The sequence below is a fragment of the Cyprinus carpio genome, chromosome A9 (genome assembly GCF_018340385.1).
Source record: "Cyprinus carpio isolate SPL01 chromosome A9, ASM1834038v1, whole genome shotgun sequence".
Lineage (NCBI taxonomy): Eukaryota > Metazoa > Chordata > Actinopteri > Cypriniformes > Cyprinidae > Cyprinus > Cyprinus carpio.
The window spans coordinates 17,252,865-17,268,302 of record NC_056580.1 but is presented as its reverse complement, the minus strand read 5'-3'; the positions used below and the strand labels follow the sequence as shown (position 1 = coordinate 17,268,302).

The following is a 15,438-nucleotide window of genomic DNA, read 5'->3' as shown; positions in this document are numbered from 1 at the left end:
TGGTCATTTGCAAAAAAATCAATTTCCTTGATCTTTCAAACAACCAAATTTGAAGACCCTTTTAAAAATGAACATTTGTACTATGTTAATGCTCTGTCTTAACAGTGGTTTTGGTTGTGATGAATGAATGTTGGAGAAGCCAGCCTGGAAATCACATGATTGAATAAGCAGTCAGGTGTGGCATGAGTCCGTGTTCTGATTGGCTAATTCATTAGTAGTGGTCAAGTAGAGCATCAAAAGGCCAGGTGCGTGCAGGGATAGTCTAGGTTTAACACTAATCAGACAGTTAGAGATTAGACTGATTTACAGACCACCCACCTTCTTCCAGTAATCCCAGCATTTCAGTCTTGTGCAGTTTGTCTGTTTATTTGCTTACAAAAAAAAAATCAATAAATAAAAAAAAAATTATCTAGTATATAGCTGGTAAATGGTTATTCTTAATACCTGGGGAAAGCTATATGTTAGCATTTCCTAACAAAGTTTGAGCCTTTGAGCCAGGCCACAGGATGGCTATTTTTCGAAACCATGCTACCATACTATTACTATTTCTGCTATATTTGTCTTATGCACACTTGACCTTCCATTTCCAATGTGATGAATGATTTGTAAATATCAAGTATTGAACCGTTTTTGTCTATACAATCTGGCTGTTGACTGAATATTTGATCAGACTGACAAAGGTCTTTAGAGGGCAGGGTTTTCGAAAAAGGGTGCATGTTTGCAGGTCTGTTTCAGTGGCTACAGTTGTTAGCCACGGTTCCCAGATGTAAATCTGTATTATAAATATAAGTGTAGGCACTTGGTTTTGTCTAGCGACGGTTTCAGAGTACTGGAATGACAATACAATAACTATAGAAATGGCTGATCCAAGCAAAATAACTAACATGGCTATAACAACTTTAAAGTTGTCATGAAAATTGACTTTATTGTGAATAATTCATCCATGTATATGTTTCACTTCATACTTTTTTTTTGGACTTCGTAATGTTTAATCAAATGTATTAACTCAGTCTTCCAGTAAATAAGACAGGCTTCTCTCTGGTGATATATGCCAGACTTATCCAATCTGTGTAAACCCTTCCCCTTTCTTAAAATCAACTGCAAGCTCTCGTTCAGACCTGCCTCCATCCAATCAATAACAGATTAAACAGATGGAAGTCCCCGTCTTACGTTGTTGTTTTATTTATTTTTTTGAAAACCCGTTTCATTTGGATGTATGTCACAATATGGAAGAAAAGATCTGTCACTACTTCCATTTCATTGCAGCTTTAAGTAGTTGCATAGTTCTGGTCATGTAGTTTACTTGTTTATTACCTTGTAACCTAACTTGTAAAATCATGTGTTTTGGTGAGAAGTGATTACATAAGTGTTAAATTAGTATGCCTCCACTGAGAACTTTATATTGGGTTCAGATTTTTTTGGTTTATGGAGATCTGGCAAATCACCTTTTCCTCATTTTCTCCTTCACTCCTCATTCCCTGCACGTGTCTTTTTGGTTAGCGCACTTGATTAACTCCAGTTCTTCCAGTTACTTCTTAATTAGCTGCTCTACAGGATTACTAAACAAGATTAGAAGGAAAAAAAAAAGGAAAATCCCTTCCATCTGCCTACCTGCCAGAGGATTGCCACAGTTATACACCTGCGCTCATCTTTGGCAATCTGGATAGCACTTTATAACAACAATATACCATTGCAGCTATTAGTGGATACTGTGTAACAGGTATGCACAGGTGTGGGAAGGTTTGGTCACATCGTCCGAAGTGAAGCAGTGACTATTTTACAACAGCTTAATTTTCAAGCCACAGGAAGTCACTATGTGGAAGCTCATATGGACCGGCATCCTGTGTTGTTTAGGCTGTATTTTTGCAATAGACCAGCTGGATATTTCTGCAGGTATGTATATTTGTGTATGTTTATATGTATTAGGTGGGAGTGTGATGGATGATGGCTATCACAAGTCATTTGTTTGTGTATTTCTTTTTCGGGGGAAGTTGACTGGATTCCCATGCTTGAAAATCCAGAGAAGCGCACACAAAGATTGTTTCAAATGTTTATGGAAAAGCCTGGAGACCATGGACTCTTGCCAAGGCATAAGCGTAATGATTTTCTGTCCAGTGGAGTACGCCACTGCAGCCAAGAAACAATGCAGCAAGAAATCACTAACCACCTCAATTACTACCAGCTCAGAGGTGAGACACTATTACTATTTGTTATTTATATTTTAATAATACAAATTATTAATAGTAATAGCAAAGTAAATTATTACTTGCACATGTATTAATAGAATATATTTATATCAAATTCAGTGTCAATGAACTCAAAGTAGCTTTTATATCTGCTGCGTCCCTTTTGGAACATTCTAAAATCACAAACTTTAGAGTTTCTTAAATATATAATTAAAGATTACATAATTCAAGATATTAAGATAACACAGTTTTGTCACAAAATCACAATAAAAAGGATACGGTTGAATTTCAAATATTTTCACTACTCTGGTTTGAATCAATTTTTATGTCACGTATGTCACGTCACTTAGAATTTTTACAATCCTGTTAGTCGTTTTGGTAATCGCCCTTTAACTAACAGAAGATAGACACTTAAAGACATCATTCTACAAAGATTTATATAATTTTAGTTGGAAAACAACAGCATAAACATGAACCATTTTTTGCTCTGGAATTGTTGATTTGCCTCATGCTATTTTTGCCTCAAGCTATAATTAATCAAGTTTAAATGCCTGAGCTCAACCAGATCATATTTCTGAGAGTCTGATAATACACTTTTATAGTCATTCTTCCTCGTGTTACAACAAAGCATGTTCATTTTTAACAGTTACAGAACTCAAAAGATACTGCATAACAGGAATGGCCCAAGTACTCAAAGCCAAGGAGTGAATCTGGACTCGTAGCTAATGAAATACTGGCTGAAAAAGTGTTCTGACAGCTAGAAGAAATGAGACAAGGCTCACTACTGTAAACCGGCCAAGAAATAACTAGTGCCTCAACAAGGAGATGGGTGAAGAAGAATTTTAGGATTTTAATTATAGGTAAGAGCAAGGTGGCAGAAAGTTATACCGTATATATTGCTAGATATATTAAAAACCATGGTGAATCATTAAGTTCTTGCAGATTCTCTTCTTGTTATAATAATCATCACCATTAGCACATTGTAAAAAAAAAAAACTACATTATAGACCATAACCCAAAACCCAGACCAAATCTTGATCCAAGCAACACGAATCAAAACCATATTTATGTGAAGACCTCAACATCATCCAATCCACAAAAGTTTCCATTATTATTATATATTATATTTTAATCAACTAGTGCAAGCTGTTCTGTACAGCTGGCAGCTGAGCATGTAACTATGAGATCTCATTAGCGTTTGGCAGTCAGATCCACTCAGAGGTCTCAGGTTAGTGTTAAAAGACCTCAAGGCAATCTTTCACAGTTCATGTGTGGTTTCTACCTTAACAAATTAAAAGGCAGTATGGTGGGGTTAAAAGTCAGCTAACACATTGGAATGGGGCCAATAAGGTCAACTGTAACACTGGTAGCTGAACTTGAAAGACATGTTCATTTATTTAGACAAGAACATTTATGTTACAGAAAAAAACGCAGTGTGATTGTATTACTTACTGTTCTGATTGTGTTTTGTTGCACTAATACAATGTTGTTGTTGTTTTTACATAGTGTGTCAGGAAATTGTGTGGGAGGCTTTCAAAATCTTCTTGGACCGCCTCCCCAATCAAGAAGAATACAAGAGGTGGATGAGCCAGTGCCAGACTGAAAGAGTCTCCATACAGGAGATTGGCGCTGCCTTTAGCCAATCAGAAGAGCACTTAGCACTTATCCACAGAGTATGTATAGCATAAGACCTGTATCATTAACATTGTACTAATTATGTTAGTTGATACTTTTGGTATGGATAGAGTATTATGGCTGACTTGGTTCATGTGCATGTCAGATTGTCTGACTTTTGTCTTTTGAATCTTTGTGGTCCATTGCAGAGACTTGCGCAGACGAGACTGAAAAGGTACAATAATATTTTAAAAACCTGTTTTCATCTTCAACCCATCCTTTTACAAATACCCCCTTCTCCCCAGCCGTGTATTGTAAATTAATAGATGAGTTACTGAATCTGTTTTTCTCCTCACCTTTTGTTTTCCTCTTTCTTCTCAGTAAGACACCGACATACTCAGTATGCAGGTATATACCCTTTATACCTGTTCTTTATTTTTTCATTAAATGGGCTGTTCATTAGAAAACTTGTGTGTGGTTGAATAGGTAACTGTTACTTTTGAAGGTCTTTGCGTAATTTATGGCTGGGTTTTTTTTTTGTTTTTTTTTTAATACAGTCCTGAGGAGTCTAACCAGGAGCAAGACCATGTGCCACCAGGTCTGTCTATTATGATTGTTTCTTATATAAAATGTATAAAAACCCTTACAAAATCCTCTTGGCATAATCTCAAGAAAACTCTGAAGAACATGCCTGCATCATATTTGATATTTTGATTTTCAGAATCATAATCAGGAAAAGCTTAATTGCCAATTAATGTTTTTTATTATTATTATTATTATTTATTTGTTTGTTTGTTTGTTTTTTGGTAATGAAGCTTCCAAAAAGAAGATTATATATATATAGACTATTCAGGTTTTTTTGTTGTTGTTGGTTTTTTTTGCATTGAACATTAATTTACACAACAATTAATATTGTATTAATTAATTTTGTATTATTAAATATTAAAATATTAATTTGTAAAATTAGTTTGGCAACTAGCTGCTGTTAAAAGCTGCTGATGCACATTTATTGTGGCAAAATATAAATTTAAATGTTTTTAATAAAAAGGATAAGATACTTTGCTTGTAGGACTTGGTTTGCATTTCTTTTGAAACCACTGAATCTTAACTAGAATATTTCTGGAAAAAAATGCTACTGATGATAACTAGACTAAGATTGTGGTCTGAAACCATTAATGCTTATAAATTTTCTGTGATGTTCTGCAGAGTTATTTTGATGTAAACTTGTGTGCAAACATATGCAATTCAGATTCAAATGTTGTAATCAGAAATGGCAAGAAATAAACCTCCAAGAGACAAATAAACATCTTCAAAACTTGGTAGGTGATGAGCTTCAAGCAGTGACCACAGCGGTTCCAGATGAGGTTATCTCAGAGAGCATGAAAGAAGTTACTGCAGAAGCACCATCTGCTGTCATGATAATGGAAATGGATACTGAGGTAGGTGTTTGACAGGCTGAAACATAATGTTCATACTGATATAAAGTAAAGTCTGGTTCAAATCTGATGCACTCATGAGTCATAATATACATAAGACATATAACCAATTATGAATACTGAAAACCTGCTAAACAAAGTTTGTGTGTGTATTATCTATGGTAGATCACTAATGAGATTGAGCAGGAAGCAGCTGCTTTGCCTTCAGGTCCTCAGGTTGAGCAGAGGGTGGAGTTGGCTATGTTATTGACTGGAGAACCATGGAGTGAAGAGCTGTTCAATTCCACCAGCAGTAAACATGGCAGACTCACTCAGAAGATCACAGAGAAGGTACAACGTACACACACACACAAACACATACACACACACTTGCTATATTTTTGACACTAATGTTATATATAACGTTTGTTCTGTTCCAACCTTTTAAGTTACTATATTGTTTTGGTTTTGTGTTGTCATTAAGTGTTTGTCATTTCTTACAGATTTCAGCTGCTTTGGAGGAACTGAAAGAATTCAAGAGTGTATCAGTATTGAACATCAGGTGTGCTAGAGCATGTTTAATTTTGTTAGGTATAGTTGCTAAAGAGTGGCTCCAAAGAGTATTAAGACACTTAATTAACACTTTAAAATTGAATGAATATCATTGCATTTGATTTACATTAAAGGAAAACAAGCATTTTAAAAATTGACAGATCAAGTATACATTTCAAGCAAAATGTTTGTTTGTTTTTTAACAGAAAGTATTGTTTTAGCTTTTAAATGACAACACAATACATGCACTCTATAAAATGTACAAGAATTTAAATGGTGGTAGTTGTGCTAAAAATTTTTAATTTATCTTTCCTGTAGGCCACAGATGGATCCCTCAAGGTAAATTAGACTTAACTGCATGCATGAATGCAGGTTTGTAGGTGATAGAACGTATTTGTTGCAGTCTTTCTTTGAGCAAGACTGGGAAAGCGATAATTATGTTTGTAGTCTTGCAATTACAATGGAAATATATGGGGCAAGACATTATTCTGATATAAACCCCTTAAAATAGTTTAAAAATATAGCCACAAGACTTAAACATTACAACTGATAATCTAAGACTATTGTGATCAAGTCATTTGCAAACTTTATCTGTGCAAAGTTATATCCAATCCAAACCTGTAAACATTCATTGTAAGTGCAAATGTTGTTTTCTTTCTGCAGTGGTGATGAGGCAGTATTGGTGGAATATGTTGTGTCCCTCCAGACCAGCAGTGAAGAGCTCAGCAGTGAGACACTGGACTTCATTCATCTTCAATCCAACATGGTAGAGGGCACCTTTAGTTACTCAGAGGGGCCCACTGTTCAGTACACCATTATTGACCTCCACCCTGACATCACTGAGGCTCTGCGTGGTACTGCTCTATCATCTGCTTGTAGCTATTAGTCCTCTGCAGTACATCTCAGCAGTCTGTAATGGTGTAATGTTCTCTTGTCAGTGGAAATCTCTCCAGAGGAAACCCATTCTGCAGAAGAATCTCTAGACCCTGACCACAAGGTGAATCACATTTCTGTCAAGGTGGCAGTGATGTCACAGTACAACAACAAGATATTTACATATATACTCAACAAGGTGCACAATTTGAGACATTATTCTTGAGACACAGAAAAAGTAATGCAGACGAGTTACATACAGTACCAAATTTAATAATTGGGATTAGGATTACAACTAAACCGTAACTCTAAGAATGGAATAGCAGGAGCAGTTATATTGATGACTACCCTAGCAGGCACTACTAATAACTTCAGCAAAGTCTGGGAATCAGCGGTTTTATTTTGTATATTTTCTAGGATTATATTTTAGCTGTAGAAAAACCATCTGAGCTGCCTGGAGAGATGGCGAAGGAAGTCTTTACTGTTGGTGACCTTTTGGATTCTACTATGACAGAAGAGGAAGGTATGATGACGGCACACCACCCCTTATAGACCATTCTAGCTGTAGTTTCTCAGAGGATAAGAATCAATATTCACATGTACAATGATTTACAGCAGGGTTGTACAATTCTGATCCTGAAGGGCCAGCATCTTGCAGAATTTTGAAGGGCCAGCCTTCCAACACACTGGATTTTTTAAAATTCTGCTGGACAGTGGCCCTCCAGGAGCAGGATTGGACACTACTCATTTACACCAACATGGTGGTGAAAGTCTCAAGTCAAGATGCTTTTTATTCCTACTTTCAGACCTTCAAGACAAGGACTTGGTGTCACCGTTTCCTCCCAACCAGACTCTTGCTGTGGAAGGTGACGCTGTAGGTCCCTTTATTGACTCCAAGCAAGACATTGACTTGACAATGGATGGCTTTGATCCCGCTTCTGGATCTGGTGCAGAAGACGATTGGATAACTGTTCTTACTATGGCTCCAGAGCCAGTTGGAGAGACAGAGGGTGAGGAAGAGGTTTTAATTGATGTAGACACACCACAGATAGAGGACTATAAATTCTACACAATTACAACAGTGGTTGAAGAGGACCAGATCTTGCCTGAGGAAACTCCTGAACTGATTACTGTTAAAGCTGGAGAAGATGGAAACCTACATGTTGGTAGCAGTTTGCCCACAATGCCACCAGTCAAAGTGGCTGAGGCAGAATCTACCCTAAAACCTGAGGAGGACCTCATGCTACCTGAAGACAACAAGGAGGAAACTGTTTTAACAGAAACGCAGAAGGATGGGGAAACTGAGGTTGCTTTCACCACAAAGGAGCAATCAGAAAAGGTTGAAGAGGAGGAATGGGAAAAATCTATTGACAGTACCACAATGGCACAGCAGAATGATTTTGTACTAACAGATGTTTCAGCTATACAGTTTTCAGAGGAAGTTCTAACAGAGGATGAGATCCTATTGGTCACAAGTGAACCAGCAAGTCCAATCTACCCAACACCTCTTTCACCTGAGAAAGAACCACCCTTCTCCCTCAGCCCCATGATGACCCCAGCAGAGGTTGAGCTGGTGCATACCTTAAATTCAGAAGCCATGACTACATTTCTAGATGTGATCCATTACAAAGAAGAAGAGGGTAGTGGCGTCCCTGGTGTCATCCAGAGCGATGAGGTTTCCAGCATTGCCTTGCCAACTAACCCTGGGCGGTCTTTGATGGTGTTTTTCAGTCTTCGTGTAACTAATATGATATTCTCTGAGGATCTGTTCAATAAGAGCTCTGCAGAGTACAAAGCCTTGGAGCAACAGTTCCTTGAACTGGTAGTGTACCTCCTCTGAAGTATGTTTGCTCCTACTGTTTTCCATTTCCTTATCGCAGAGGTCTTTGACCCTGCTCCTGGAGACCCACTGTCCTGCAGAGTTTATTTCCAACCTGCTTCAGCACACCTGCCTATGTATTTTCAAGTGATCCTGAAAAGCTTAATTAGTTGGTTAAGGTGTGTTTGATTAGGGGCGGTGGGTACCCAGGAGCAGAGTTGAAGACCTCTGCTGTTATTCCTCTTCAACCATATTTCCTGTCAAACCTCCACTCATCAATCCAAATCAGAAATGTCCTGCCCCTGGAGGGCCACCTTCCACCATAGTTTAGCTCAAGCCACAACTAAACACACCTGAACTAGCTAACCAAGGTCTTCAAGATTACTAGAAACTTACAGGCAGATGTGTTGGAGCTAAACTCTGCTGGAAGGTGACCCTCCAAAAGCAGAAATTGACATCCATGATCCAGATTAAATAATTCACTAATTCAGGGGTTCTCATCTCTGGCCCTCAAGGTCCACTTTCCTCCAGAGTTTAGCTCCAGTCTTAATCAAACTAGAAAGTGGACCTTGAGGGCCAGAGTTGAGAACCCCAAGAACCCATACAATAATTTATATTATATGCCAGTGGTTCCCAACACTGGTCATGGAGTATTCCCAACTCTGCACTTTTTTTATGATTCCATAATCAAACTCACCCTAAAATCATGCATCAGCTAATTAGTAGAGACTCCAAGACCTGAAATTGGTGCATAATATAAGAGTGACATGAAAAATTGTTGGGTGGTATTCCAGGTCCAAGTTTGGGAACCACTTTTATATACAAGGGCTCTTCAACTCCAGTCCTGTTGGCCCAAACACACCCAAACAAGATAATCAAGGTGTCCAGAATCGCTTGCAAGTTATAGACGGGTAGGTTAGATTGGGATTGTTGCTATAGTCTGCAGGGCACTGACCCTCCAGGACTGGAACTGAATAGCTCTATTATATACCATTTGTGGTTTATGAACTCATTATTGGGATTGTATGTCCCTCAGCTGGTGCCATATTTGCAGTCAAACCTCAGTCACTTCAAGAACCTGGAGATCTTGAACTTCAGGAATGGAAGCATTGTGGTGAACAGCCGTATGAAGTTTGGGAAGCCTGTTCCTCGTGGAGTCATTACTGCTGTTTACCTCATTCTAGAGGACTTCTGCAACACAGCTTACCAGACCATGAACCTCGCCATTGACAAATATTCATTGGATGTTGAATCAGGTAAGACAAGATCATTCACTTTGGTCCTAAAGCCTGTATATTATGTATAATGTACCTCATCACATGCCACATTAATGCTGTGGCTAATCTATGTGGGTATGTTTGTTTTAGGGAAACAAGCAGACCCGTGCAGGTTTCAGGCATGTAATGAGTTTGCTGAATGTACAGTGAACCAGTGGTCAGGTGAAGCTGAATGTGTGTGTAATGCTGGTTACTTCAGCGTGGACGGACTACCCTGCCAGAGCATCTGTGACCTTCAACATGACTTCTGCTTGAATAATGGGAAATGCGATGTCATTCCAGGCCAAGGAGCCATCTGCAGGTTTGTATATTTGAATATATGACACTCAAGAAATTTTGAATGCAAATGAGTACATTTGAAAAAATTAATTGCAGATACACTGTACAGTTAGGTCTGTACTACCTGTAGAACAGCACTCTCATTCATCTTAAATTATGTAGCTGCAAGACTGGCATTGTCTTGAGGATTTTAAGTTTGTTTGTATATTTGTCTGCTCTATAGATGCCGTGTTGGGGAAAACTGGTGTTTCAGAGGAGAACATTGTGAAGAGTATGTTTCTGAGCCACTCGTAGTTAGCATTGCCATAGCATCTGTTGCCGGGTTCCTTCTGGTGGCGTCAGGAGTAATCTTCTTCCTAGCAAGAACTCTGAGAGACCAGTATGACAAGGATGAAACGGAGGACCCAGTACGGTAAGAGTCAATCTGGTAAATCACTGCTTCAACCCAACTCGCATGCTTTTACTGTGCATTATAATATTCTTTCTAATAAGGACTTTGTCTTATGTAAGGGAACTCCAGTTCATGAAAACTTTACCTCAGAAGTCTGAGCCTTTAGAGGCGATCACCTGACACAGACACTTGATTAGAGTTTGACCTTGAGTAAAGCCTACTTGAGCTAGTGGAAAAGTGCTATATGACTAAAACCTATAAAAATTAGAATGAAAGCATGATATTTCACTAAAAGAAAAATTAAACCATTAAATCAACAGTGATGAATGAGAACATGCAAATTGTTCAGTGAAAACAAGTTTTAAAAATAAAACTAATGTTAAGATTACCCAGCAAACAACAAACTATTGAATTATTATAGTATATATAACTATCTTGCCTGAGTAGCTTTGGCATGTAAATAATTGTTAGAACAAATCTTTGTAAGAACTGTCACTTATGAATGAGTAAGTTACATTTTCATTAAATGCTCTTTTCTTACTTAAATCTCTTTAAATCTACTGCATGTGCAGCACCTAGATAGAAGCCTACATCTCCAGTAATTCCATCATGAGATTTGCATTAATTCGTCAACATGGCTGATCTTTGATCCCTTGACCCTCTTTAAGTCATGACTTCTTAACCTTGTGGATGTAATAATGGCTGTTGCGACCTCTTTTGTGTGTGTATACATGTTTGTATGCAGGAGAGAGGACAACCCGCCATTTCTAGACGGGGCCACTAAGTATAACCCCATGTTCGAGAGTGATTTAACTACAGGTTACAGCCATTACTACCAGCAGTACCCCAGGCCCCTAGTCCACAGGAGCGCCAGTGCTGAGGCATCCACAGAGTTCAGCAGCGAAGAGATACAGCATATTTATGAGAACAGTGATCTCACCAAGGAGGTACGGGGCTGTGAATGCATGTTTACAACAAATTACTTTGTATACAGCACTTTAGAGAAGCAAGTGAAATTTTCTGCGAAATATGTAAGCAAGTGTGTAATACATGTTTCTGGGAATTTCTCTTCCTGTCTGTTCCATAGGATATTCAAGATCGCATCCGCATTCTTGAACGCTACACAAGAGATCGTCATTTTGCAGATTTTTTGAAGCAGCATCAAATGTGAGTATTTTTTACTTTTTTTGAAGATGCCTTATTAATAACCTATAGCTTTGCTTATTTTCACCCCTCATGTCATTTTATTTTTATTTTATCAGAGCGATGGATAATCAAAGAGAAAGTTCTTCCAATAGTCAATAGCTGTCCAATGTCCAATAGCCTGCTGAGTGCAAAAGAATGAAGGTTAGTAAACAGTGTCATGAGAACAACATGTTATAGTGTAACAATATGTTCTGTGTCTCCAGTGTTTCATCTAGTGTAAACATCAGTGGATCTTTAGGGTTTTTCAGACTTAATTTTTTTTGTTTTTTGTATTTTTAAATTATTTTAAATACAGTGTTTGTATTGATTTGTTTCATGTGTTCCTCTTCCAGAAACTTGCATTGTCTTTTGGGAAATGGCATCTTAGTGATTCCAGAACAATTTCTCTTCAGCCTCTCTGAGATTTTGCCATCACAAATTAAAATGGCTACCTATGAATACTTCTTAAAATAAGATTCGAGAAATTTTGTCAGGTTTTTTTATTTCTTAATTTTTTCTATAGTTAAAGACAATTTTCTGTCACAGAACAGGAACTTGGTCACAGACAATATCCTTGTCATTCATTGAAATGTTTTGTTAGTGCCTTCTAATCTTATAGCTGTGGCCCATCTCTCAGACAATCAATCTTTAGAGTTAAAAGAAAAAGATCCTTGATGCATTTATCCTGAAAGTTACTTGAATCACAGACCATTAATCTTGTATTACCCTTTTAGTACATTACCTTTTATAGTTTCACTGCTTGTCAGAGATTAAGCTGTTGTGTATCAAGTCAAATCAGGCTCCCAATTTTAATTATTTTTAAGACAAGTTTACTTGTGGCCATATTAGAAGCATCCAGGCAGCTATTTTCTATGTAGGTAAAAGTTATACAAGTACAGCTTCTATATACTTGAAGATTGACCAAAACCCCCAAGACATTTCAAATAAGTAGGAAGATCTGACAGCAGTGGTATCATAGATCTGCTTTATATTCTCAAATCACAGGGGAAAAACAATACCTCTATCAAAAAGGTGATTGGCTCTTTAACTGAAAGTAGGGACTTCCATTCCTACAGTTGCCATTTTGAGTGTTGCATTTCCTCCTATTTATTTTTTGAGTGCCCCGTCCCCTCCTTGCAATAATGGACATTTGTATTATTTTATTTTTTTCATTATTTACTGTATTTACAATTGTAGTAGTAAAGGGGATAGTTCACCTACTGTAAATCTAATACTGTCATCATTTACTTGCGTCATTATGTAAGAGAGTAAATGATTTGGCAGAGTTGTCATATTTGTGTGACTGATGCCTTTGTCTTTTTGTGAGAATTAAATAAAACTTGGTTATCCTGGAGACTTTTATTTACACCTATTTTTACATTTTGAGGAATGGTTGACAGTATGTATGGTCTGTATTGCATGTTTGCCTGCAGATTCTGAGCGTTACAGTGTGCTTTGGGCTGATGGTCTTCCACGTATCAGAGCTAATTTAGGAGAATAGAGAGCTTGCTACAATTAGTCAAAGAAGAGATTACAGCCCAGATTACAGATTTATTTTCCAGTTTATAGCATGAAAATGTAAATGGCTCTAATATGTGTTATACTACATAGCGAGGTCCAAAAGTCTTGAGACAGACTCAATATGTGCAAAACTATGTCTTGTGGGTTTGGAATGACATGAGGGTGATTAAACCATGATAGCTTCAGGTTTGGGTGTATTGATCATTTAATGAAAAGATCTCCAGTCACATACTTCATTTTGTTGATATAATGAGAAACAAATCGAGACCAATGTGGTAATATGTAACACACAAAAGACACAATTATCCATTATTTGTTTGCTAGTGTTTCAAGAACAAGCTTGTGTTTCAAGAGAGCATGAGAAAGGACTATAATCAGAACCAGGCTGAGTGCCTGAGCCACAAAGAGGGGTGTTTTTCTCTCTAAAATGTCAGTAGTGAAAGAACTGATGGTCCAATGATTTTGTCGACATTTGAAGTGTAACTGAATAACCTGTTGTATTTACACTTCACATTTGAACCTCTAGGGAGCGGTATCTGTGTTTTTAATATTTCAAAGTGTGATCAATGCATCACACAATAGATTAGGCGTTGTCAACTCTGGCCCTCGATGTCTACTTTCCTTCAGAGTTTAGCTCCAACCTCGATCCAACTCTCCTTTCAGTAACTTTCTAGTAATCCTGAAAACCTTGATAAGCTTGTTCAGGTGTGTTTGATAAGGGTTAGAGCTAAACTCTGCAGGAAAGTGGAAATCGAGCCCAAGAGTTGAGAACCCCTGGAATAGGCTAGATCAATGGTTCCCAATCCTGGTCCTGGAGAACCCCCAACACTGCAAATTTTAGATGTCTCCCTATTCAAACACACCTGATTCAACTCATTAGTGAAGACTCCAAGACCTCAAATGTGTGTGTCAGATAAGAGAGACGCCAAAGACGTGCAGTGTTGGGGGTTCTCCAGGACCAGAATTGGGAACCACTGGGCTAGATGAACAAATGGCTGGTGTAAAATCCTCATGGTGCTCTATTTATTGCATTGGCTATGGGGCAGTGTTTGGATTCTGTAGACATTGCACGCTCGAACACCTACTGGTCAAGATACTGTAAATACAACGGAACACAGCGCAAAGTGTAATCTATTAAATGTAATCTACAAATAATACAATTAAATATAAAATGCATGTATCATTTGTTTTATTTTATTTTATTAACATGTAGTGCTTGTTTTGTGTTCTTAGGCAGGACTTGGTAAACGAGGCCAATTACAAACATTTAACTGCTATTTTTCTTTTTATAGCCTACTATAAACATACATTTATTAAAATTCATGAAAACTGAACCGAGATAAGTTAAGTCAAAACCATTTGACAGTAGTTCAGGGGTTCACCAGATTCAGTTCAGCTGATTTTCGAAACTTTTTAAAATGTTTTTATTGAATATCAAGTATCCTACATGAACTATATCATTAAATTTCGAAACGTTTTGAAACCAATGCTCCGTTTTCTGCAATGACGTGGGGAATTTGATACACACGTGCTCCGAGGTTTTGAAAAGTTTTCAAAGCTTCAGAAAGCAGTGTTTCGAAAGTGATTTTCACCACTGTTTTATTCATTCTGAATAGTTTTTTTGAAACCCTTAGAGAATTTTTGTAAATGGTATATTGTTTGATATTTAAGCTTAAAAAAAGAATGCTAAGCATCCAAAATTAGGGATGTAACGAGTCACTCAACTCACTATTCAATCCGATTCACGATTTTGATTTCACGATTTGATTTTCTCACAATTTTTTCTTAATAAAATGAGATTGACAAACCCCAAAATCAAACAAGTTTACACAAATAAAATAAATCTCTTAATATGAACAAACTAAGGCTTTGTCTGTGCTCTTTCAATTTTTAAAACTAGAGGCAACCACTCATGATCAAAAGATGCAGCATACTGTACATGCATCATGTCGTTTTTAATCTAAATTAGACGTTAATCCAATTGTATCGCGATTTGTTTGGCATCTCAACCGATTTGAATCGTCACATACATAAGTATTGGAACAGTAAAGACAAAACTGCTTTCTCTGCTGTGGAGTCAAGACATTTGCAAATATGATTAAAAGATGAATATGTGACAAAACTACAGAATGTCACATTTTATTTTTAGGACTTTCAACACACATGTTTTACCAAATAAAAAGGACAGCACTTTTAGAGTTTATCCCACTATTTGATGTGAGCATAAGTACAGTTGAACAGTTGAATTTAAGGCAGATGTAAAATATTAAAAGCTAATATTTAGTTGCAGATCCCTTGGGTTCAATCAGAGCAGTGAGTCTGCAAC

At 37.3% G+C, this 15,438-nt stretch overlaps 1 protein-coding gene across 2 annotated transcripts; it reads left to right on the top strand.

Annotated features, from left to right (window-relative positions):
* Positions 1–56: 56 nt before the first annotated feature.
* LOC109073527 (interphotoreceptor matrix proteoglycan 2-like) lies at positions 57–12,945 on the top strand. 2 transcript variants are annotated; one of them, XM_042763820.1, is made up of 21 exons: positions 57–1,893; positions 1,992–2,189; positions 3,693–3,859; positions 4,010–4,035; positions 4,182–4,208; positions 4,358–4,398; positions 5,124–5,239; positions 5,402–5,566; positions 5,719–5,777; positions 6,086–6,106; positions 6,431–6,621; positions 6,706–6,764; positions 7,058–7,163; positions 7,447–8,462; positions 9,496–9,715; positions 9,827–10,037; positions 10,239–10,427; positions 11,152–11,353; positions 11,494–11,573; positions 11,669–11,753; positions 11,945–12,945. In XM_042763820.1, the coding sequence occupies exons 1-20, from the start codon at positions 1,815–1,817 to the stop codon at positions 11,709–11,711; spliced, it is 3,216 nt and encodes a 1,071-aa protein (XP_042619754.1). In that variant the 5' UTR covers positions 57–1,814; the 3' UTR covers positions 11,712–11,753; positions 11,945–12,945. The 2 variants fall into 2 exon arrangements, with proteins under 2 accessions (XP_042619754.1, XP_042619755.1); XM_042763821.1 differs by adding an exon at positions 2,833–3,046 and having other exon boundaries at positions 57–2,189.
* The last annotated feature ends 2,493 nt before the right edge of the window (positions 12,946–15,438 follow it).